The sequence below is a fragment of the Brachyhypopomus gauderio genome, chromosome 21 (genome assembly GCF_052324685.1).
Source record: "Brachyhypopomus gauderio isolate BG-103 chromosome 21, BGAUD_0.2, whole genome shotgun sequence".
NCBI classification, from domain to species: Eukaryota; Metazoa; Chordata; class Actinopteri; order Gymnotiformes; family Hypopomidae; genus Brachyhypopomus; species Brachyhypopomus gauderio.
The window spans coordinates 1,070,158-1,095,017 of NC_135231.1; the positions used below are offsets into that span (position 1 = coordinate 1,070,158).

General features: G+C 43.8%; 3 protein-coding genes and 1 non-coding gene across 7 annotated transcripts in view; 2 read left to right on the top strand and 2 right to left on the bottom strand.

Moving 5' to 3' along the window:
• The window catches only part of LOC143485201 (uncharacterized), a 7,454-nt gene extending 4,929 nt beyond the window's left edge, over nucleotides 1-2,525 (top strand). Inside the window, exons 1-3 of one of the 2 annotated variants that reach the window (XR_013122804.1) lie at nucleotides 321-377; nucleotides 1,077-1,318; nucleotides 1,517-2,525. Coding sequence is in view for 1 of the 2 variants with exons in the window: in XM_076984536.1 (XP_076840651.1) it covers nucleotides 1,077-1,318; nucleotides 1,517-1,894 (620 nt within the window). In the remaining variant the exon portion in view is untranslated. Of the gene's footprint in view, nucleotides 1-320; nucleotides 378-1,076; nucleotides 1,319-1,516 lie in introns of those variants that run through there. The other variant, XM_076984536.1, reaches the window with a different exon arrangement.
• A 1,414-nt stretch (nucleotides 2,526-3,939) lies between these two features.
• trnan-guu (transfer RNA asparagine (anticodon GUU)) lies at nucleotides 3,940-4,013 on the bottom strand. Its single transcript has one exon. It is a non-coding gene; the product is annotated as a tRNA-Asn (tRNA).
• Nucleotides 4,014-4,103: 90 nt separating this feature from the next.
• fkbpl (FKBP prolyl isomerase like) lies at nucleotides 4,104-6,566 on the bottom strand. Of its 3 annotated transcripts, none has more exons than XM_076984441.1 (3): nucleotides 6,549-6,566; nucleotides 5,697-6,051; nucleotides 4,104-5,339 (listed from the first exon to the last, which is right to left on the bottom strand). In XM_076984441.1, exons 2-3 carry the CDS (start codon nucleotides 5,946-5,948, stop codon nucleotides 4,611-4,613), a joined length of 981 nt encoding a protein of 326 aa, XP_076840556.1. In that variant the 5' UTR covers nucleotides 5,949-6,051; nucleotides 6,549-6,566; the 3' UTR covers nucleotides 4,104-4,610. The 3 variants fall into 3 exon arrangements, with proteins under 3 accessions (XP_076840556.1, XP_076840555.1, XP_076840554.1); XM_076984440.1 differs by lacking the exon at nucleotides 6,549-6,566 and adding an exon at nucleotides 6,161-6,538; XM_076984439.1 differs by lacking the exon at nucleotides 6,549-6,566 and having other exon boundaries at nucleotides 4,105-5,339; nucleotides 5,697-6,538.
• Nucleotides 6,567-6,826: 260 nt separating this feature from the next.
• Nucleotides 6,827-24,654, top strand: pard6b (par-6 partitioning defective 6 homolog beta (C. elegans)). The gene is made up of 3 exons (XM_076984535.1): nucleotides 6,827-7,381; nucleotides 8,730-8,952; nucleotides 20,954-24,654. The coding sequence occupies exons 1-3, from the start codon at nucleotides 7,319-7,321 to the stop codon at nucleotides 21,844-21,846; spliced, it is 1,179 nt and encodes a 392-aa protein (XP_076840650.1). The 5' UTR covers nucleotides 6,827-7,318; the 3' UTR covers nucleotides 21,847-24,654.
• The last annotated feature ends 206 nt before the right edge of the window (nucleotides 24,655-24,860 follow it).

Consider the following 24,860-nt stretch of genomic DNA (forward strand, 5'->3'; position numbering starts at 1 on the left):
TAAATAAAATGCGTCAACAGCTAGAGGCGTGTCTTAAACCGTCTTTTGTCGCCGAAATGGCGGTACCTGCAAGCCACCCGTCTGTAAAAAACATCCAATGCCTGAGCCCCATTCCATTTTTGCTCGGCCAATGGCGCGCGAACCATTCCATTTTCTTCGTTTTCCTCGGCCTATCCCTGGCCACCATTCCATTTTTCCTCGGCCAATGCCTGGCCACCATTCCATTTTTCCTCTGGCCAATGCCTGACCATCATTCCATTTTTCCTCGGCCAATGACACGACGAAGGTGAACTTGCCCCGGTCACGTCATAGTTTATAAACTTACACCGCGTAGAAGAAACACCGTCTCGGATTTGGGATTTCTCAACAAGACACAGGTATGCCTTATTTGTTTGTGTAAGGAACCAATAAATTAATACTGTAGATATATTTTGCGATCATCAGAAAGGTAGTCAGCTAAAAAATACTCTGTAGTAGTCTCCTGCGGTGACTGTCATGAACGTAGCTCGTTAGCAAACTATCATATAACTTCTAACTAGCCTAAATTAATTCTAATCTTGAAGAATAATTTAATTAATGTTTTTCTGTGTTAGCCATCTATCCTCTTTTTCGATTTTCAACGGACAATTGCAGAAATCGTGAGGTAATTTACCGGTATATAAACGCGTTATTTATCGGTTTTTAAACGCCTTAGAAAATACGTGCCCCTGCTTAACATGTTATTGTTTTGTTATTACTAAGTATCTACGTAGAAACGAACATTATAAAGTATATGGTTAAGTGAGTAATACGAATCCTTGGACTATTAAAAGGGTTAAAAACACATTAGTAACTAGTGAGTTGGTACCAACTGCTCACATGCATTCTTAGTTGCCATGGATTGACTTATTTGTTAATTTATGTTTGTTTTAATTATAAAGTATATGTGTTTGTGGATTTCATAAGGTAACTTTAATTAAACCTGCAATCTGCAAATACAGAATAATGTATTACTAGGGTTGACTGTTTATGATGAGTTTTAGTAACTATATTTATTTGCTCCCTATATTTAAAAAGTATTTCTGCTACATTTTCAGGCACGTTCCATGACTCGGTCCAGCCTTCACCAGTGACCTCGGCCCAGCCTCCACCAGTGACCTCGGTCCAGCCTTCACCAGTGACCTCGGCCCAGCCTCCACCAGTGACCTCGGCCCAGCCTCCACCAGTGACCTCGGCCCAGCCTCCACCAGTGACCTCGGCCCAGCCTCCACCAGTGACCTCGGCCCAGCCTCCACCAGTGCCTATTCAGTCTCCATCAGAGCCTTCAGCTCAACAAATGGTAAGTGATAGTACCTTACTTTCATTGTTAAACATGCTCATTGTTAAATTCTCCAATAAACAGCACACAAATAAGAATGCTACACACAAATGTTTTATTTTCTCATGCTTTATTGTAATTAAAACTTTATTGTATATAGAAAATGCACATTTATACAGACATTATAACATTTCATATTATTATTTTTTTTATTTCTAGGCTGTGGATGTCCATAACATTCCTGGAATGGAAAGGGTGGATGAATTATCAGAGTATCTGGTTGAGCTTCGCACTCAAACACGCCTCACCCTGACAAACCAGCAGACCACCACGATTGTTAGTTTGTGGCAAAACCTAAACCAGTTTGATAAAAACAGACTGGTGTATGCAGCTCGGCATCAGGATAGGCTGCTGACTGCCCGCTTTAGATCCCCCAAAAAGAAGGCAGTTTTCACCCCTGGTGTTGAGAGCACAAAAAGGTGTGTTCTGGGATCAAGTGGCTCCCCTGCTCAGTGGCCTGACTGCTGTCGGCTCATTAAAACCATCTTTGTAAGACTGGCCAACATCCACAGAAGCCCCACAACTCAGGTCAAGTAAGTCTGTCAAGGTGGGCACTGATGTTGGAGGACTACAGGAACATTAGGCAGCTTGTTTTAAACAATGGGACAGTGATGGAGCAGGCCATCCTTCAGCTGGTAGAGGTGCCACCAAACACAGCAGGTCAGGCAAAAACTAAGTTTAGAAAAATTCTGCCCAGTGCCACACCACCATTAGCCCCTACTCAACGACATCAGGACACTTCCATTCAGCCTCCTGTTGCTTCCATGGAGTCTGGTTCACAGGCCTCTTTGAGAATGATACAGATGACCTTCACCTGTACTGATGATGTTACCCGCAGGACCAGCTATGTCTGTCATGCCTCAGGTGTTGTTGCCCAGTTCTGTCCCTCAGCCTGCTACCCCCACTGAGCGACATTACAAGCAGACAGTCCCATATAATACCTGTAGGAAGTGTGGACAGTCACGCAAAACAGCAACTGGCCATAGCCAGTACAAGGGGAAGATCTTCTGTCCTATGACAGAGACTAATACCAAGGAACAGTGGCTGGAAAAGATGAGAAAACTGTGATTAATGTGTATACTTTATTTTCATACATTACTATTGTATTTTTATAATACTAAAATATAATTATTATTATCTTTAATGGTTTAAAATGTTGTAAATGTTTTGCTGTAGTTTATTGGAATTTTTTATAGTTCAGCTGCTGTGGCATTAATATGTGTATATATGTATTAGTGTAGATTTAATATTTTATTTTTATGTAAATTGTAGTATAATTTTGTTAATTGTATTAGAATATCATTTTGTTAATTTTATTCATGTTTATTATATATATATATATATATACATAAAGTGTATAAAGTATATAAAGTGTGAATAAATATATAAAGTGTGAATACAAATACAGAGTGTGAATTTATTAAATCAAGCAATAAGCCTAATATGATGAAACAACTCATATGTATGTGTATGAAATGCACATATATATTACAATATATAAATTGTGACACGGGTGCCCCGTAATTGTAGGCACTGCTGACAGCCATAAAATAAAATTTTGCAATATATTTCTTAGAATATTATCACACAAAATATCCACGGCAAGATTCTCAGTTACAAATATTTATATCCAGGCTGGATTCGAACCTGCGACCTCCCGATCTTTTCTCAATTTTTTTTTCCTTTTTCTTCCCCTTCTTCCCCCCCTCATACAGACGATTGTTCCCCAGCTTTGGCGGAGTTGGGAGAGCGTTAGACTGAAGATCTAAAGGTCCCTGGTTCGATCCCGGGTTTCGGCATTTTGCTCGTTGGATTTCATTTTTCAAATGTAGATGTAAACTTAATCGATGAATGAATGAATCAATTAATTAATATCGGTGAAATATATTAATTAAATGGTGTGTTTACAAATGCATTTCCCGAGTATGCATAATTTAAGACATGTAAAAGGTATGCTTGCATTTGCAATTTACATTGTCTAAAGGTATGACTAACATGGCAGAATATTCCGAGTTTTTTTCAAATTTATATGAAATGTTATATGCTATTAAAATGGTTTGCTTACAACTGCATTTCCCATGTTAGTGTACGTTATCTAAGACGCAGTTCAAATGCAATTACATTTGCACTTTCTGCGTACAAACGCTGACCAACGTAAAATTAAGAGCAATGAAAGTGCGTCACATTTCATTGTTCTTGTCATTGTTCTTTATGACACATAAATACTCCCACAATTAAGAATGACAGTCTCCCCTTCGCATTTTCTCGTCGCTGCTCCAGCTATTTCTGAATGAAAATGCAGCTGGTACCCAGTTTGGAATTGTTACCACTGTGATGGAGGCACTCATGTCACTCAAACGATGTGAGTTTATTGGGTCAGAGAAAAAAGGTACCTTGTAGAAATGCAAGAGTGGATGACTAGACTTTTGGTATGAAAATTTTAATTTGGATCAAAATTTTCCTGATTTGGGCCACAACAAAATGTTTAGAAAAAAAATATGTCGGGTTTCATGAAATATGTGAAATGATAATAAATTTAACAATTAAAATCTTTTGGCTTTATTAGAAATAAAAGGACCTTCCGTCCCTGGGTGGGCTCGAACCACCAACCTTTCGGTTAACAGCCGAACGCGCTAACCGATTGCGCCACAGAGACTCGTACCTTGCGTTTTTAACACAGAACTTTTGCTAACACAACATATAATAGCGCTTGGTTTAAATACTTTTATAGCACATTATTCCTATAGTTTGTTTCTACCACTCATTTGTCACAACTTTGGTAGGTAATTTTAGGTTACAAAATCACTACAAACGTCTTCTTAAGCTTCACTATATACCAATGGCGCCCTCCTTTGGTGAAATACTACAGTTGTCAACTCATAGTTTGAGGACGGTTTATGTCCGTTTTTAATTGGGCGATACACAAAACACTGTCACACTATATTTTAATAATATTTATATATACAATTGCTAGTATTCAGACAAATCCACCAGTATTTATGTAATATACTTTATTTCCCCAGCGCAAGTCCATGCTACAATTTTTTTTGGTGGCTTAAAATTGTACGTTTCTAAATGTTTACATCATGACCTTGTAGATGTATCTTGTAGATTTGGAATAGGCATTAACTCCTTCAGCCATACATTGTACTAAATAGGTATTTAGTGTTTCAATAAGTGCCAATATAAAAAAAAAAACAACACAAAACTGATTCATGTTTCTTCACACCCTAATTCATGTGCATTAAACGCCTTAGCTGAACATTTTGCTTAACCTCAGACCAAGCTTACTGTCAAACTCTTTTGCTCTTGCATGTACTTGTTTCAAGGCATTGCGGGCCGAGATGGAATCTGGTTGTAATTCTAGAACCTTGTCAAAGGCTTGGCGGGCTTCTTCAAAGTCCTTCACCTCTAGACAGGCTTGGCCAAGCCGGTACCAGGCCTTTATATTCAATGGGTCCAGTGCAGTGGCCTTGGAGCTGCTGCCTCTGGCCTTTAGTGGCTGACCCAGCCTGAGCTGGCACAGGGAGAGATTGGAATGTAGTTCTGCCTTTACAGCTCTATACTCCTCTTCAGTAGGAATGAGAGAGTCCTCTGCCTCTTTCTCTTTAGTTTCCTCCCCATTGACATGTTCTGATGTTAAATCACATCTGTCTCTGTCTCCTTCATCCAGTTTGTTTGCTCTAGTGTGTCCCTTAAGAGTGATAACCAGTTTAACTGCACAACAGTAGGACTGGGCAGCACCCCAAATGTCCCCTTTCCTGAAGCGCTCGGTGCCCCTCTGCTTATGAGACTGCACCCAGGCCCACTTATTTGCTGGCGTCATCTGCCAGGATTCCTGACCTGGAGTGAAGGATTGGAGCTCTAGTGAGAAACACTGAGGCTGGACAGATTGTCCTTCCCCTATTGTCCTGTCTGAATGGATGCCATGGCCATCCCTGGACAGTAGTTTGGGTTCCTCCTGATGAACCATTACCATGATCTGCAATTAAGAGGAAGCAAAACAAACATAGCATCAGACCTTTTTAAATTATAGTTTTTGTATGGTAACTACATCAAATTTATAATTACAAATTATATTTTTTATGCCACCAAATCAATTGTGATGATTAGTTCTCCTTCCATAATAGCCATGACTTTATCAAGTGGAATATTGACAGATGAATCCTTAAATGCCCATTGTAGACTTCAATATTTACAAATGAATCCTTAAATGCTTATTCAAGAAGAAAGTAAAAGGGTCAGCATTAATCTGTCATGGTAGAAAGAGACATCTACAGTCAGACCATTGCTACTACCTACTGGCTGATCTTCTGGTGCATGTAAACCATCCTCTTACCTCACAGATCTCTCCAGCTCTCATTCCCTCCAGACAGCTCTCCGTGATGTCACACTGCCCGTCTCCCATGCGCAGCTGGATCCATCTGTCCAATGGAACCTGCAGCACTGAATTCTGGGAGCGAGGATGCTGAATGACCTGCTCACCAGAATCGTCACTGACTGCCGGCTCAGTCTCATTACACCTCTGAGACTGGGTGGTGTCTGTACTGCGTTTTTTTAGGCAGATTCTGATCTTGCAAACGGAGCCCATTAGAGGGGTGTGATCACCTCGTTTCCTTGGTTCCGTCCATCTCCGTTGTACCTTCCACAGACCACTAGGACTCACCGATACCCATGGGTTTTCAGTGATGATTCTTTCATTGCCAATAGTGGCCATATATGAAAATTAACAAGGAGTTGTGGATACAGTAGCTTTATATTATTATGAAAGAAATCAAGATGAATATGAAAACTTGTACAAACCTAAACGAAAGTACTGAACAGAAAGTTACAAAATAGCTAATAAATCAAGCCTAGTCTGTCGTCTAGCTAGCTAACTAACTAACAGTCCTTCAAGCAAACATTCTGGAAGGGGAGTTGTTGGCCCAAGACTTCCGTTTAGTTGCGTTTAGCTAGTTGAAATGTAACCTAGCTATCTAACTGTTAGAGCACAGCTAGCTAGCTGACTAATTTAAAGACCAGATACAAATCTGCTTATTTACATTAATTTACGTCTTCAGCGATTTAGCCAGAACACATATATATTTCTCAGAGTAATATATCCCATTAACTAGTTGTAAATAGTTGATAAATGCGTGTCATTACGTTCTAGCAACATAACCTAACGTGTTGCAATGTTTCTTTCCCTCACCGTGACAAGGCAAAGGCGAGAATCTTTCACCACACAGCTCTCTGTCGCCCCCTTTAGGATTGGCGCGTAAGGTATTAGCTGGTACACTTACACATTTTTTGCCACAAGATGGCAATCTGGCACTTTTTAAAGATGTTTAAAAGTCGACATGCATGTGATGGTGTGGAATATCGTTTCCTTAGTGAAAAGTGTTTGTGTCCACAGTCCATATTCAGATTCGAAAGGATGAACAAAAAAGTACTCGTTTTTGTTTGTTTGATGTAGATAAAGCGAGTGAAAGAAAGACAGTAGAGCACTTGGTAATTTTTATTTCTAATTCTGTGAAGGAGGTCACGGTCTTACACCGAGAAGTATATAGCTCCGGTTCAGGCCTCACTATTTTATGAATAATGAATTCTCCCTAATTACGAGGGGCGAGACAAAGAGAACGAATTCCTTGTCTCGGTTTTGCGGCCAGCGGGGGCGCGCTTCGCAGGAGCGAGCTTTGAGCCGAGAGCCGTTTCCTGGGTGCGCGCCGCGTCACCGGCGGTGCGGCAGCTCCGTGGCCAAGTGTGTGAGGTGAGGCAGAGTTTGGGAACAGCGTCTGCTGACAGCCGCCGTCGCTGCTACTCGACCCGGAGAACACGAACAGAGATATAGACGCGCTCCCGGACCTTCACACCTGCCCGGACTGAGTCAAGAAAGCGATTTTACACATTGAGTTTGAGGCGGGTGGAGTGCGGCAGCCCCAGGAGGGCGAGTGTGCTGTGGCGGGGTCCAGTTAGCGAAAGATGAACAAAAACCACCGAGTGCCGAGCAACCGAACTCTGAGCGCCGTAGAGGTGAAGAGCAAGGTGCGTAGCAAGCTCGTTACTTCTTACGAGCCGCGGCGGGCGGATTAGTGTCTTGTGGTCCATTTTACGCGAGGTAACCATAACTAGATAAGTTGTGTTTCCACTGAAAACGTCGACTTTACCTTGAGTAAGGTAAACTGGGACGAGCCGTCCGTGCGGGTGCCCGAGTCATGGCTGACTAGACGGGAGCGAAGCCTCATCCCACTGAACTTTCTGTGGTAATCATTAGCTCGTCGGGGGGAAAGGCTCGTATTTTTGTGAGATATTAGCTAGTTACACGGCTCCATCACATTTTCGCTTTTGTCTCTACGCGTCTTTCAAGTATTTAAGTGTTTTGTGGGATTTCTTGATTATCACTCGAAGCCCATTCGTAAAGACGGCGTGAGACACTTGATGACCGTGGGGGTATCGCTGGGTGATCACACACACACACACACACACACACACACACACACACTGGTCGGTTCGGTGTTCGGTTCGGCTCACACACACGGGCCTGTTTACAGTGAATGTGAAGTGACTGGGGTTTCATCGGAAGTTGCTGGACCTGCACTGGCAGAAATGGGTATATGGGTCACTTGTGGCGTCCCGTTTGAAGATCTTTTCGCTCATTCAACTGCATCGAATCGTTGATCGTACCGATTATATTCGCTCTAATTGTAGTTGAGGGCAAACTTTGGTATTTGAGGCGGTAGTGTGTTGTAAACTCTAGGGTGACTAGTCCTGTAGTGAATCTCTGGAATGTGGCTAACTTCAACAGTAACTTGATTCTTCTCATAATTATGACAAAAAATATGTCAGTCTCTGTCATTTGAATACCCACTCAGTTTAACTGGTTTGGGGCAACATTTACCAAAAGAATTTCTTTATGTACTTATGATTTGCATTTCCCTGTATTTGTCCGTAATGTAAGTTAATTCCTCTTTATGTCTTCATACTATGTTGTGTAGTGTCATATTTTGATTTTTTATGCATTAAACATAGAACTTACTCCACCTCCCACTCCAAACACTAAAGCATCTTCATTGTCTGAAATAATACTGATAATTTAAAAACCACAGTCCAGGCAGGATTCAATTTACTAATTTGAAACATTTGTTTATAAGAGGTGTGTGTGTGTGTGTGTGTGTGTGTGTGTGTGTGTGTGTGTGTGTGTGCGCACGCACGTGTGCACTTGTCATCCTGTTCATGGATCCAGGGCTGCTGCTCCATAATCTAAAATAAAAACAACATTAACATTCGTATCTCGAAGCTATTGAAATGCCTGGGTTTGTGTGAATGACTGTCTGAAGTGCTTTGTCATGCCTGTGTCTGCATGCTAACGTTTGCATGCGCTTTATGTTGTCAGTTCGGGGCAGAGTTCAGACGCTTCTCTCTGGACCGCTCAAAGCCGGGCCGCTTCGATGAGTTCTATGGCCTGCTGCAGCACGTGCACCGCATCCCCAACGTGGACCTCCTGGTGGGCTACGCTGACATCCACGGGGACCTGCTGCCCATCAATAACGATGACAACTACCACAAGGCTATATCCACAGCAGCGCCCCTGCTCCGCCTCTTCTTACAGAGGAAAGGTGAGGGTTGTGGAAGGCCAGGTCAGAGGTCAGATCTGTGTACATGCAGTGATTTGAACTCTGGCTGGCGAATAGAGAATTCCTCTAAGGGCCGAGTGTTCTATGAACCCATTGTGCTCCTGCCTGTAATAGATTTGCTGTAGCACCCGTAAAGCTGCAAGGTGCAGTGGGTTTAAACGAAAATGAACTAGCACGGGTGCACCTGCTGTTGATATCTGAACATTTCAGGAAGCCCGTGGTCTGGAGACGGGGTGGTGTTTGTGTTTATTGGTCTTATCAGATTGAAATGTCAGCAGGTCAGCAGTCATACAGGAAGCTTCGTCAGTGTCGGCGTAGGTTTGACTGTGTAGTCTTAACAGGGCATCATTGTTTTGTAACAGCAATAGTATTAAAATGGGAGTGTGCAGTACAACTCTGATTCTATTCTTAAGTGTTTCTGATCCTTCACTTCATTCCTTCCTCTGTCTCCAGTGGAGTGTTGAAATGTGACAGTCTTGCACTGCTGAGCTGCTTGGAGTTCTTTGAGGGAGATCTGGAGTTAGGGATTTAAAAATGCTGAGACCCAGAGCTGAGACCCAGAGCTGAGACCCAGAGCTGAGACCCAGAGCTGAGACCCAGAGCTGAGACCCAGAGCTGAGACCCAGAGCTGAGACCCAGAGCTGAGACCCAGAGCTGAGACCCAGAGCTGAGACCCAGAGCTGAGACCCAGAGCTGAGACCCAGAGCTGAGACCCAGAGCTGAGACCCAGAGCTGAGCTGTTCCAAAACTTATGTTTAATACTTGTAATCATGGTGGAGATGACCCAGGAAGTGCTGTCTTGGAAACAGCTTGTTATGGTCTGTTTGTGTACAGTGACCTTTGAAAGGTGATCCACTTTTTTGTACTTCATTGGTCATGAAATGCTCTGAGATGTTTATGTATTTTTACGTATGTTTATGCATGTTTATGTATTCATGTTTGAAATGAAAAGTGATTCAATTTATTGCCTGTGGGCTCTGCCTTGATGCAGGGTTTGTTTGGGATGATTACCTGCTCTGCAGGGGGTTTGTTTGTTTCTTTGGGAGCATATTTCATTTCCAGTGTTGTCCCAGTCAGAAGCTCCATCGACTGTTCGGAGCCCCCCAGTCTGAGCTGTGTCTGTGTGCCATACGACCTGTGGATGCTAAGCCACTTTGTCAGGAGGAGATTAGACGGGTCACTGTGTAATGCTCCATGGGCCTGTGTTTCAATTACACGCTCCATGCTAGTATCCTGCTGTGCCCTGATTCTGGTCATAGTGATGTGTGTGTGTGTGTGTGTGTGTGTGTGCGTGCGTGTGTGTCGGACACACAGACCACCCTACTTTAACACCCATGTGAGGACATTCTGCAGGGATTTTCAGCTTTGTGCGTCTGCCCAAGATTCCCAGTTTGTTCAGAATCTGTATGTACATGTTAGCAGGGGCACATGTTGACTCTTCTCCCTTAGCGCTGACTGTCTGACAGACGGGCACAAGCCAGGGCAGGACCTGCCTGTGTTCATGCCTCTGTACTCTCCACACTCCAGGCTCTCAGGATGTTCATCAGAAGAGGTAGCAAGTACTAATTTCTCAGCCCAACACTTCAGCACCAAAAAAATGTGCTGATTTAAGTGGTAGCGTTAACATGAATTAGTTCAGTCTGGATTAATGTTGACTGGATTAATGTTCATCTGCTTCTTGTTTGTTTCTGGGTTGAGTTCAGTCATTAGGGTTGATCATCCCCACAGTAATGTAAGGGCCAAGCAGCTTAAATTTTTCTGCCTTTTGTCATCTTGCCTCTTAGTTTGTCCTTCGTTTACTACAGTAGACTGTTTTTATTCTCCATGCTGGGGGTTCCACCCAAACTCTTTAAGGACTGCAATTGATGTATCAGAAAAAAAATTGTTGATTTTAAGTATGAATAATCAAATTTTCCCAAAGCTTGCTATGTCACTCATGAGCGGTCAAATGATGAATGTATTCATTGTAAACGCATATTTCTCAACACTCAATAGTGTACCAATACTAAGACTTTTATTATGACAGGACACTAGTGGAGCTTGTTTTTATGAAATCTTATTTGCAATCTTATTTATTCAGTTCATTGTTCAACTTTGTAAAATTAAATGGGCACGAAATGGATTGCTGGTCAAATATGAGAAGTACATGAATATTAGTCAGACGGGCATTTGCATGATGGAATGGTTTATTTTGATAAATCAGCTCTAGCAAGTGACACTGATCTGAAACACTGGTGTACCCTCTGGAATATGTGTGACAACACGCATTAACAAACTACATGCGTGAACACAAGGTGCAACCGAAACGTACCTTTGTCCTTTGTGATAAACGAGTGACTTGGAGACTTTACATGTGACATCACAAGTTTAACATAATCAAACTACATGCTCGAGTTCAATAGCATAGCAGCAAGTCAGCTGCTAACTGTTTGTGTAAGCGGTCGCTGTTGGTCGTTAGTTCAGTCATTATTAGTAAGGCAAACAGCCTAACTGCTACAAAAGGGCTTACAGCTTGCTATATGTTTTGGTCTTTACAAACATCAGAATTAGAATATGCCTGAATATACAGTACTGTACAAAAGTCAAAGGTCACTACTAAATTTGTTGTTTAGCAATGGTTTATTTGAATTATTTCACAGAATACAACTAATTTGTGACTTTTGCCTATAGAACCCATTTTGATGGGGTTAGTTTAATGTATTTTCATTTATTGTATTTTCTGTTTGTATCAGAAGCAAAGAGGAATCGTTATGTATTGTCATTATACCATTGCTGAAAATTACTCAGACTTTTACACAGTATTGTGTAGGTTTGTGTGAATATTTAATACACACATTTTGGAATGGTTGATTCAGCCACCATCAAACCACCTTGTTGGTTTGACTTATTCTGCATTACATTATTCAGGGCACATGACAATTCCCCACATTATTAAAATAACTCTTCAGATATGGAATACCACTACAGAAGCATCTCAGTGATGGAACAAGTCTTCACTTACGCTTGTCTGCACTCACAACCCCTTGCAATGTTGCAAATGTGATCATTATGTAGACTGTAATCAACATGGAGACAACAAAAGGTTTATTTGAAACCATAACTCCAATATAAACGGAAAAAACACTTGATATTCTTAGTCACTTCAGAGTATCGAGAGTCTTGCATTCCAAGTGAATCATGAATCACTGTAGTAATACTACACGACAGGCTTCACCCACGTGTTTCTTGTATTACACTGTTACTTGCCAATGATGTTTTGAAATGGCATTTAAATATATATATATATATATATATACACACTCACACACACCGGCCACTTTATTAGGTACATCTTGCTAGTACTAGGTTGGACCCCCTTTTACTTTCAGAACTGCCTTAATCCTTCATGGCATAAATTCAACAAGGTACTGGAAACATTTCTTTCTCAGACAGTCTGGTCCATATTGACATGACATCATCACACAGTTGCTGCAGATTGTTCGGCTGCAAATCCATGATGTGAATCTCTCGTTCCACCACATCCCAAAGGTGCTCTATTGGACTGAGATCTGGTGACTGTGGAGGCCATTAGAGTACAGTGAACTCATTGTCGTGTTCAAGAAACCAGTCTGAGATGATTCGTGCATTTTGACATGGCGCGTTATCCTGCTGGAAGTAGCCATCAGAAGATGGGTACACTTGTCATAAAGGAAGTACATGGTTAGCAACAATACTCAGGTATGCAGTGGCGTTGACACGATGCTCAATTGGTACTAATGGGCACAAAGTGTGCCAGGAAAACATCCCCCACACCATTGCACCACCACCAGCCTGAACCGTTGATACAAGGCAGAATGGATCTATGCTTTCATGTTGTTGACTCAGTTTCCTGTTCGTAGCAGACAGGAGTGGACCCCGGTGTGGTCGTCTGCTGCTGTGGCCCCTCTGCCTCAAGGTTCCACGTGGTGTGCGTTCAGAGATGCTCTTCTGTATGCCTCTGTTTTCTGGAAATGTGTAGCCTAATAGTTCGATTTTTTTTTTTGTCATAACTGAATGAACATTTAGTGACTTGGATTTATTCATTTATATGCATTATATAGAAATAAGACGTCATTGTGTTGAGCTTCTCTGCGGTGAGCTATGTGGTTGGGGATTTAGTTATGTCTATAGAGACATTCTCAGTGTCTATTTGCCAGTGTCTTGTGTATGCATGCGTTGGTTTTTGTCTCTGTTTAGCAGAAACTCTTTTGCATGTGGAAGTGGCCTGAAATGAAGTCAGTTTGCTGAATCTTTCATGCTGGCATGCTGTTGCCTTAATCATATTCTTGCGTCAAACCACTCGAAGGTTTAGTGTGCATTGTCTATGCCACCCCTTCCGTCTTCAACACACACACCCACACACACACACACACACACACCCACACACACTCCCTTGCACAATGCCTGCATGGCTGCAATGCCACCAGTCTCACGCTTGTTTACCTGTTGCCACGGCAACAGTGAAGAGGCCCAAGTCCTTGTGCTTAATGACGAGGAATTCTTGAGAGGTGATGGGGTGCAGCAAGGCATGCTGGGTTAAATACCGAACAGCCATCACATACCACACACATGCATACATTCAAGGCTTAGTCTCCTGACCAGTCATGGATCTTCTGTTTAATAAAGGTGTGGTAGTGCATATTTTGTTGAGTCTATTGGCTTACTTTTGCTGATAAGACATTTTGTTCCTTTGTTTCCCTGTGACTCACATAGACCTGTATTTACATCCATGTCCCACTTCAGTATTACCCAGAAAATTATTATATTTTGAGTAGGATTCATGTCAATGTAACACCCCCCTTTCAGTTATACATGGTTCAAATGTAATGAAGGTGAAATGCTGTGGTATTTTTAGAATGTAATTGGTTATGGCTGGTAAGAAAACCTTTTTCAGAATAACACCCCTCAGTAGGAGTAATGTATTTTACGTCAGTTTCAAATATCAAAGCTGGCCGGCTGAACCAGACTTTTGAAAGGTTCTTTGTAGGTTTATAAGCCATTTACAATCTCCTTTCTTCACTGAAGCTGAACAGGCGTTTCCCTGAGCTCCTTTCATGTTAACCTGTGTACGTTGGCCCAGACTAGAATGCACTTAGAAATGGCACTCTGTATTCTTCACCTCGAGAAGGCTAAAGCATAACAGCAGACTCCACAGCTCTGTCTAATACAGTCATTTGTGTTATGAACTATTATTTAATAATAAAAAACAAGAGATTGCTAGTTGGCATGTATTTCAGACCAGAGTGAATCTCAGCTTTGCTTAGACATTAACAAATTACCTTGCTATCAGTGCCCAGTTGATTGTTTTTCATATTATCCTGAATGCCTTAATCATACAAACCACCATGATGTAAAGAAAGGTGTGGTTTTTTTTTTTTTTTTTTTTTTTTTTTTTAACCACTTTTCTGAAGTCAAAAGAGAAACTTCACAAACCTCCTGCATGAACGGTTGATTCGTTTTTATGTGTTACTGTAGCTGGAGGGTAGTGCAGCTTCATAACTTTCACACCGAGTTGGCTCATCTCTGCAGATCCACACTCCTCCAATCCGTTTTCCAATTAATTGTTAAATGAGTCCAGGAAATGAGCTGTTCTCTCTCCTCCTCCTCACACCGTATCTCACGGCGTTCCTCGTGTTGTACTGCTGATCCAGTGAAACGCTGACGTGCTCTGCTGACTGTGATCAACCCCACTACCCTCACTGTGCTGCGCTGCGGCCTTCGCCTATTTTGCAGCACCCAGTAATAGATAAGTAGACCGATACAACTCTATTGGTTTTGGAGTATTTGAGTATCAATGCGTTTCCTTACAATTTTGGTAAAGGGTTCAAATGAACGACCACTTCATGTTCAACAACCGCTCATTGTCTTTTATAAGCTTTTCTTTAGAAAACGTGTCACTCTAAAATCTAGCCCCATTCAATGTGAAGCGCCAAAAAATACGCCAGGATTTGTGGGATAGCGGCGCGAAAAGATGAACACACGAAGAAAACGGATACGGTGTAAAGCATACCAAGGAAGAAAGTCTCTTTTATATTTATATATATATATATATATATATATATATATATATATATATATAAACACACGTGTGTGTGTGTGTTCACCTCGAGAAGGCTAAAGCAAGTCATAAATGTAAACTCCACAGCTCTGTCTAATACAGTCATTTGGGTTATGAACTACTTATTTAATAATAAAAAACTAGAGATTGCTAGTTGGCATGTATTTCAGACCAGAGTGAATCTCAGATTTGCTTAGATATTAACAAATTACCTTGCTATCATATATATATAAAAATCTCCCCAGTTTTTTTCAGCTATGTCCATAAAGATAACCGCGTTTTTAGCTGTGTCTGTTCCGCGATGTCAACGCTAATACAATATGATCAAAACCGCTTTGGCTTCTGAGAGACTTACTGAATATTTTTATTCATGGTAATCGGTTTAAGAAGTCGACATATTTGCTAATAATATTTGAAGATTGTAATCCAAGACTGTTGTTTTCTGCTCTGTCCAATTCAAGGTATGTCACCCACACCCAAACCGCAGATCTCGTTGTATAAATCGATCAGAATACGACGAGATCGTGTTGCAACAGCTATTAACTCACTAGAGCGAAAGACTTTATTATAGCTCCTCACTGCTATTTCAGACTATAAACTGAAAGGTGTTACATTCATTTTGCAGTTGATTTCGATTATTACAGCTTGTCAGATTAGTTAGACAAATTATTTTGGGTAACCTTTTTATTTAGACTACAGGTCTGTGACCTTGTCTGGCATGTCACCTGACTGGAATGCCTGTAACTTGGGGTTAGGGTCAACAGGGTGAGCTAGGTGTTTCCCTTTCCCACAATTCTGTGTTGTAACATACTCCCTCCCCTTCTGAAACCCTCTGTTTACTTTTCCATCCGTCACCCAGTCTGCATTACGGGCGTGTGCTCTCCTCTGTGTAACGATACCTGTGACGTCCATGCCGTCATTTCTGTTTCGGTTCGAGGAGGAGGAGGGGCAGCGTGCCGTCTCTGGGAGAGGAGGACTCTGAGAGAGGAATTCCAGTGTCAGAGTAAAAGCACTTAGGCTGATGTACTGTGAGGACTTCAACAGGGGAACTGCTTTATGTCATAATACCTTCAGTGGTGTGCAGTCACCTCTCTGTCTTTCAGTGTTTCTGTCTTTAACTTCTGTGGAATGTGGCTAGACTCTGATCACCTCCACTGGCTAGATTAGCCAGGACGGCAGGCCAAGCTCCTTGTGTGAGGAATTACCTACTTGCTGAATGCACAGGGTCAGTGAAGATGACTGGAAAAGGTGTGTGTGTGTGTGTGTGTGTGTGTGTGTGTGTGTGTGCGCGCGCGCGCGCGCGCGCGCGCATGTATGCACAGGTATATGCATGTACTGCTGGCCATCCAAGGACAGGTTAAAAAGGATGCTAAGTTGATTGTTCAAATATAGTGCAAGGCTGTGGCTGATCACAGGGTTGGCCTATTTTCTCTGATTTAAGATTTCACCCAGACAACATTACCAGTAAGCCCATGTTATACAGATCTCTGCACTTTGTCCTTTTTCAGGATCCTATAGAGCTCATTACAATGGACTACAGCAGCAATTATAAAAGGTCAAAGTTTGCCACTCACCTCAGCATCCAATTCATAACATTGGAATGTGGGTCTGTGCCTCAAGTCAGAAGTCAAGAAGAACTTTCACATCCCAACCACATACAATACATATACAATACAGTAAATGTACAATATTTTTTCTGCACGTCCTAGAAGTGGGCAGGACCACGCGATACAAGCGGTGAACACGAACACTACATTCTGTGCTTGTGGAGGGCGATTTATTATTAAATGATGGGTCATTAAGGTAGGAAGCGTGCTTTAATAAGGCAGATTGGCTTTGCGTGATCACATCTTTGAAAGGCGTTCCCTTGCTCCCCCCTGACGGACAGACTTCATGTTCCTTTCAGAGCCGCAGGGCTGCAGCTGCAGGTAACGGGTCAGCAGCGTGTCAGGCAGGTCACTGCTCAGGCGTCTGAGTGCCCGAGTGTCCAGGCTTGGATTCAGACCAGGAAGCCCCACGTTCCACGTCCTCTTCTCCAGAGACTCCCAGCCTGGGAGGGGGGCGGGCGCAGGCCCAGGCCCAGCCACAGTCACCCCATCTGGGAAAGATAGGGAGGCAGACTAAGAGATTCTCTAAGAGAGAGGGGGAGAGAGACGCAGGAACCCAGAGTGCCAGCATGTCTCTGCCTGCGTGTGACTCCCTGCCTGCGTGTGATTAAATAATAACATTCAGCACATTTAGAGTTGATGTACTCCTACTACAGCAGTGACAGGAGACCTGAAGGAGTCATGTTTCTCCTCCTACAGTCAGTCTTATTAAACACACACAAACACACTGTCTAACCCAAATAAAAAGATGAAGGCTCCTTTTTTGTGTCATGCTGACTAAACCTGCAACAGCTCCTAGTCTTGTCCTAGTAATGGCCCTCCCTAGTAATGGCACCATAACGTACCACCCTGCTTTAAATCAAGACATCAAGTGTGATGTACGGCTAGCACCACTCTGAATGCAAACGCCCCATATCCATAAATAACAATAATAATATCCATCAATAATAACAATAGTAGTAATAATAGTAATATCGATCAGTTCCTGCACATGACTGAATCAACAGCAGATGTTCTTTACTGTGAGCCATGAGGCACCCCTGAGCTAAAGACCAGCTCTGGTGTAATGAGGATGTAATATGAGGTTGATCTTGTTCTCAGGTAAAAACCCAACTGTCCTCATTGTTATTATCACTTAATCTCCAGAAGGAAAGCAAAGAGCAGGCCTGTGGCGCTCGGCGTAACTACAGTGTCCTCTATCTGCTGGGTTTTCCAGTGTTGCGGTGTGGCGTATAGGAGTTGGAGGTTTATGGTGCGTTTAGTGAGCCTGTTCCGTCATCACTCCTCATTGCCCGGTTATCGTGAAGAGCCTCTGCTCTCTGTAACTCGGCCGTCCTCCTGCACTATCAGCTGAAGGTTTACTTTATCCCACCAGTGCCAGAGGTATGTGCACAAGCCGAGAATAACACCGCCTCAGGAACGGTTTTCCCTATGGAAGGGTTTTCTCACCCCTGCTCTCCCTTGCCCTTCCTCTCTCCTTAATAATCAGTCATTAAGCCCCGCCTCACCCTCACTGCTCCGTAACTGGAACGCAATGGCACCCACTCTCCACACGGACGAAACCGCACACACACACCCCACCCCCAAACATTAAAGGAACAAGCTCCCTCCCGGAGAGTCCGTTCAGAGGCGGCCGCTCCTCGTCGCTAGTGCCCGGCCGCATGCCAGGCGCAGGTTTCCAGGGCGGCCTCCTCCATTAACGTCATGAATCGAGCCATTCAGCGAAGCCGGCCGCGGGGCGGCCCGTCCGTCATATGGCCTGTCACGGAGCTGCTGAATATTGGATGAGTCTCAGGCTGTGACAGGCGGTCGCACACAGACCCCTCTCTATCCTACACATTATATATGCATTCCATAATCTCATGGTCTTGGACGTGTTTTGTGATTTGTCATTATTATGTAAATTAAAATCACATGTTAATCCACTCTTCAGTGGAGATGTGTTGGATTGAAATGTTTCAGACCGAACGGTATTTGAGTTATAAGGTCTAGTTGTATCTGCTATTAATCTCCATGGATAGGGATTCATGCTTACTTATTTATCGTTTATTCTGTTTAAAAGCAGCATCGACTAGCGCTCCTCTGAGACCTAAATGGATGTTACCAATCAACTATGAAAGTGGTCCCTTGCCTCTGTAAGAGGATAGCGAGAGCCTTTGTGGTGTTGCGTTTCACATGTACTCCCAGCTGCCCACCTGACTCCTCGCTGTCCTGGTTTCTCCTCGCAGAACGTAGCGCATGTGTGTCAGACTCCCTGAGCCATGGAGACGGGGAGGCTTCTGTAGTACCTGGTGCTCTTGTAACAGGGCGTAAGGCAAAGGACTTCCCCCAGACACACTCAGAGTAGGTGAAGTGACCTCAGGTCAAAGGGCGTGTCCATTATCACCGTTACTCGGCTTGTGCGGTGCACCCGTCACCCGTCTCATTAGCATGAGTTTGTGAGATACAGAGGGAGATGTAATTGCAGTGTGTTAGGACTGGCTTCAGCTTTAGATCATCACTTCACCACATGTTTTTGGTATGAAACAACGTTTGCAAGCAAAAATGAAAATTAAAAAACAAACATTCAATACACCGTTTGTGAGCGTGGTGTGGAGAGGAAGCAGGTACAGACACACACATACATTAACTTCCCACGGCTTCATCATGGTGACCTGAAGCGTGTGTTTCTGTAAAATGAGCCATATGCTCCATATGGCTGTGGTTTTAGTCTCTACAGTTTGCATATTGATCGCTTCCCCCCCCTTTTTATTGATTTAGCACAAGCGGTGTGTGGTGAATTAACACACATGGGGTCACCGGGTGTGGTTGGGTGGGGGTGTGGGTGTGTATCTGGGTGTGTGTAGTTAATTGGAACTGCCTTTTGTAATGTTTCTAATGAGACATGGTGGTGAGTGGATTGGTTTCTGTGGTGGGCTTCAAATTTCACAAAGAGAGAATGAGCTGCAGTCCTGGCTGGTGGAGAGACTCCCAGGAGACGAGACGCATGCTCCAGACAGAACTCCTGCTTGGCTTTTTGTCTGCGTGTACCTGTACAAGAAAGATTCGTGCTCATCTTAATATGAGAGAAAATGAGCTTTCATTAATGTGACTGTAGGTAGTGGGAAGCATATTTTTACCCATGAATATGAATGCTTCTGTGTTACCATGGTTTCAGGTTAAAATACAGAGACAAAGTCCAGGTAGTTTTCTTTTGCCTCGGGGGAGTTGAAAGGGAGGCTGTTGCACTGTGAGAACAATTCTTCCCTTGTTTTTGTGCATGTGTGCGTGTGTGTGCGCACACACACCTTTTAGGCTACATTTGGTCCTCGTACTGGAATGTATTCACTGGCACACAACTTTAAACTTCTGTTCATTTGATACGTCAGATCCAGCCATCCTCCGATCACACGGCGATGTCATCCCTAACGGCATATACTATATAATCACCTGTTTATAATTTCCAAAAATATATATCTAAAAGAAACCAGACTTTCTTAACAATCATGCATCAGGAGTTGGAGATGGAGGTGTGTGAGTGAGGCAGTGGTGCTGGATTACAGGGCACAAGCTTGACCCGTGGGCCAGTCTGGCATCTCGGCCAGGGCGGTAGAGACGCTCTCATGAGAGGCGCGTTAAAGTTTGGGGTTAATGATTAGAATGATTGGTTACCCATTTCTCTCTGGATGTGATGACGGTCTCTGTCTACTCACGACGAGGCTTTCTCTCCCCTCATCAGCCGCTCCATTCTTCATCATTTCACTTCCCTCCCGTGTTTCACGTCTCTGTTTCCATCAAAGCTCTCCCTCTCCCTCCCTCTCCCTCACTCCATCTCTCCACAGTCCTTTCATCCGGAGTGTGTGGTTTTCTCACAGGTGAAAGTCCGCGTGGCACAGCCCTGTGAGCAAACCTCCGAGGAATTTGCAAATGACTGCTGTCTGAGAGAAAGAGGGAGACCCAGAGGAGGGAGGGAGGGAGGTAGGGAACTAGGTAGGGAGGGAGGGAGGGAGGGAGGGTGTGTGGGAACTACAGAGGGAGGGAACTAGGGAGGGAGGTAGGGGTCTTGGTCTGGGCTTAATTGTAGTTTAGGTCTCCCTTTACATAGAGGCTGTGGGAACGGGTTTTTACGTGGGCAGGAATGTGCTCGGGGAATAATTGGGTCCCTCCAGTTCAAGGGGCTTTAACTTGAAACCAAGGCAGGAGTGGATTAACAGTGTTAGGAGCATGCGGTCAGTGATGACTGGCCCGTGTGTTTATCCTCCTTGTAAGTGTATAGCACCAAAGCTAACACCTGCTCTTCTCCTGTGTGCACTCTCTGCAGAGGAAGCGGACTACTCTGCGTTCGGCAACGACACCCTGACTCGCAAGAAAACGTCCAACTCGCTGGCTGCAGTCCTCCTACGCCCTGATGCCACCCGGAAGAAGCCGCCCATCATAATCAGCCTGCCCAAGGACTTTCGGCCCGTGTCGTCCATCATCGACGTGGACATCTTGCCCGAGACGCACCGGCGCGTGCGCCTCTACAAGCACGGGCAGGAGAAGCCGCTAGGCTTCTACATCCGGGACGGCTCCAGCGTGCGCGTGACGCCCCAGGGCCTGGAGAAGGTGCCGGGCATCTTCATCTCGCGCCTGGTGCCCGGGGGGCTGGCCGAGAGCACGGGCCTGCTGGCGGTCAACGACGAGGTGCTGGAGGTGAACGGCATCGAGGTGGCCGGGAAGTCGCTGGACCAGGTGACGGACATGATGATCGCCAACAGCCACAACCTCATCGTCACGGTGAAGCCGGCCAACCAGCGCAACAATGTGGTGCGGCACGGCAACAGCAACGGCGCCGTTGCCGGGGCGGCCTCGGGGAGCTCGGGCTGCTCCTCGGACAGCGGGGCCAGCTACTACAGCTACACGGCACCGGGAGCCGTGGCCACAACGCCATCGCACATCATCCAGAATTACCGGCCCGAGGAGGCGGAGAGCGACGAGGACGACGAGGACTTGGTGATAGAGACGGGCACCGACACCCGGCCGCCCCCCCGCAGGGTCGCCGTGGCGGCCGCCAGCTACAGCATGCCATCGCTGCCCAGGTACGAGCCCCACCTGAACCTGCGACCTTCCAACGGGACCATGGCCACCAGTGCTAGCGTGGGCTCACTGAGCCCCCCCAACAGGGGCTTGGACAGGCGGAACCTGGAGGAGGACGGCACAATAATCACACTATAGAGACACACGCGACATGTAGCTCAGATTTACCGGTGTACGTATGGACTACATACACTACACAGGCAGTATAGTGACTCTTCATAATTATTCTTATAAAGTAGTAAGCACAGTGTACACAGATCTTACACACACACACACACACACACACACGCCATCATCATCTCATGTGCCATAGGACTAGTAATCTCTGCTTTGTGTGACTGTTGAATACAAGGGTAAAAACAGTGGTCTCCTGTGGTAAGGGCTCCAGCAACATCATTGCACAACACTTCTTTAGCCACGACCTGCGCTGTACCTGGTCCTTCCCACTAGAGGGCAGCACCTCCCTCCACACCTGGGGCCACAATAATGACTAAAAACGTAATGAGTGTGAGTAAATAAATGAATGATTGCACGTCAGCAGGTTTTTCCTGCCTGTGGAGTGGAGGAGAACTTCTCCCAGGCACATTATCAATGATGACAATCTGCTTTCTTCTGGACAACCACGCCCTCTAGAGTCATGTGACTCTAGTGTTCAAACCATGAACAAACTGGTGTGTCATATGTTCAGTAGTATCTGCTGCGAGGTAGGGAGGCAGGACTATTGGCTTAAATGAAGACAGGAGCGTGGAAATGTTTGGGGTTTATTTTCCTGATGTACTTTTTAAAGTTTTTAGTATTTCTCAAGAGAATCCTTTTTTATTGAACATAGAGTAAAACTAGAATGCTTCTAAACTCTTCTGAGGTCAAAGATCATAGTACATGTAGATTTGGCTAAGAGGTTCTAGTGTGCTGCCTCGGTTGTTGAATGGGCCCTGTTTTAAATTATTGCCAAGAACATCAACCTCTTTTTTTTATTTTTATTTTTAATCATTTATCCTCATGACAAGGTCTGTATCCGAGCTCTGTGACATCTGATTTGTATGACCTGATGGTTTTTTCTTATTTTTGTGTGTTGGACCATCACCTGACTCCTGTTGTCCATCTTGTCTCCTTGATATTGATTCTGGACCTCATCCCCATGTCTCTTAACGTGTCCTCAAGTGGAAGGATCATTTCAGAGAGTGCTCTTCTGTCCTTTGGATTGTGTAGCTGGGGATATTTGACGCAAATGTTTTTAAACCATCGTCAGTAGATATAGGCATGTATATAAAACCTAACGCAGTAGAAAAAGAACCTTTTTAGAAGGGCAGTGGTGTGACATATCAGGTGCTGACCGCCATGATGGCCATGGATCCCTCTGGTGGCTGTGGAACCGAGGGGTAGGTGAGAGGTGAGGGGAGGGGGGGGGTAGTGATTTTTGTGCCCACGTGCGGCGGGCATGTTGCAGGCTGAACACCTTATAAGAAGCCTTATCTTTTTAAGATAAGATCTCAGAGATGAACTACTCCTGCCTTTGAGACCACACCTGCTCTCCACATGCCTGGCACGCCTTCCCAAATCCTGCAGCCCTTAGTGCTATGGTGAGGGGGGACCCCACCTACCTCCGCATGGGTAATAATGACTGACTGTTTTTCCTTTGGACCGAATGGCTAATGCTTAAAAAAACGGGCCCATTCCACTGACTATCAGCCTGTCCAGAAGCGGTGCTCTGCCACCCACGATGCATTGCTTTATCATTAGAATTTACACTACAGTCTTGTTGGGATGGCTGTTGCTTCAAAACTTGCATTAACAACTGTGTGGATGGGGGAGTCCAAATGCAATATAACCAAGACACTAGATGTGACATTAATGGATGTACTAAAACTGGGACTGTTTGCTGGAGAGAGCAGAGACTGCTTGGCCTGTACTGTTGACCAGTGCTCTTGGGTTTCCATCCATGGAGCAGCAGGTAGTCTGACCCTGCCACACCCTCGTTTCCTGCTCTGTAAGCCTGGAGCAGAAACCCGGGGTGAGAACAGCAAACACTGAACGACTCTGGCCTGAGTCCCCAGCCCACAACCCCCCTTGCCTTCTCTCTCTCTCTCTCTCTCTCTCTCTCTCTCTCTCTCTCTCTCTCTCTCTCTCTCTCTCTCTCTCTCTCTCTCTCTCTCTCTCTCTCTCTCTCTCTCTCTCTCTCTCTCTCTCTCTCTCTCTCTCTCTCTCTCTCTCTCTCTCTCTGACACTTCAAACAGCTCACTTGACAAAGACTTGCTTTTAATTGTACACATACTATAGTATGATGGGACTGTAACCCAATACTCCTTATTCTGAACTGTTCTTTGTAAAAGCACGAGTGACCTTATGAATTAGAGCTTTAGAAAGCATTGCTAATTTATTTTTATTCTAACCACTACACAACAACAACTTGGGGATTGTAACCACAATAAATGTATTTATTTCCTAATCAACGCAATATGTATTTTTATTTTCTCTTTCTCTTTTTTTAAGGTTAAATGTTGTATGACCATTGTTTGGTTGTTTGGTTTGTTATACATAGTAAATCATCTCTACAAGCTGAGGCCACTTAAGCAGTTTCTGGCCTCTTTGTTTTAGTGTGACTTTACTCAGATTTACTGGGAAGTATAAATGAAGACAATAACATGCTGTTTTTCCATACTGTGAATTTCATTTGTCTTGAGACGACCACCATACTAATAGGCTTGAAAGCCTCTGTCATTTTGGTTTTTTTTTTTTTTTTTGATAATGAGCAATGATTTTGTGCTTGCTAGATAAATCCTAAGGTATAGATTTGTACTGAAATTATCAGTATTTTCATATCAATACTATGATGTAAAATTTGTATCGCATTTAATGAAACTTTTAAAAGGATAAATACTGTTAAGACATAGGTGCACATGTATGCATAGTCTACAATCTGGATGAAATAAACTAATGCATAGAAAATCTAGTCGTTTTTCTTTTTAAAAAACTTTTTTGTAAACCATTTTTCTAAAAAAAATTTAGAACAAAACTGCTTTAATTATGTACTTTTTAAAACGAATCTGACTGCTCTTTATCCTATTCCACGCGTCACCTAATTTTATGATCTGAGTTTCAAGGCTTTCGCAATTACAGGTTAAAGTCCAATTTTTAAAAAGACTCATGCATTT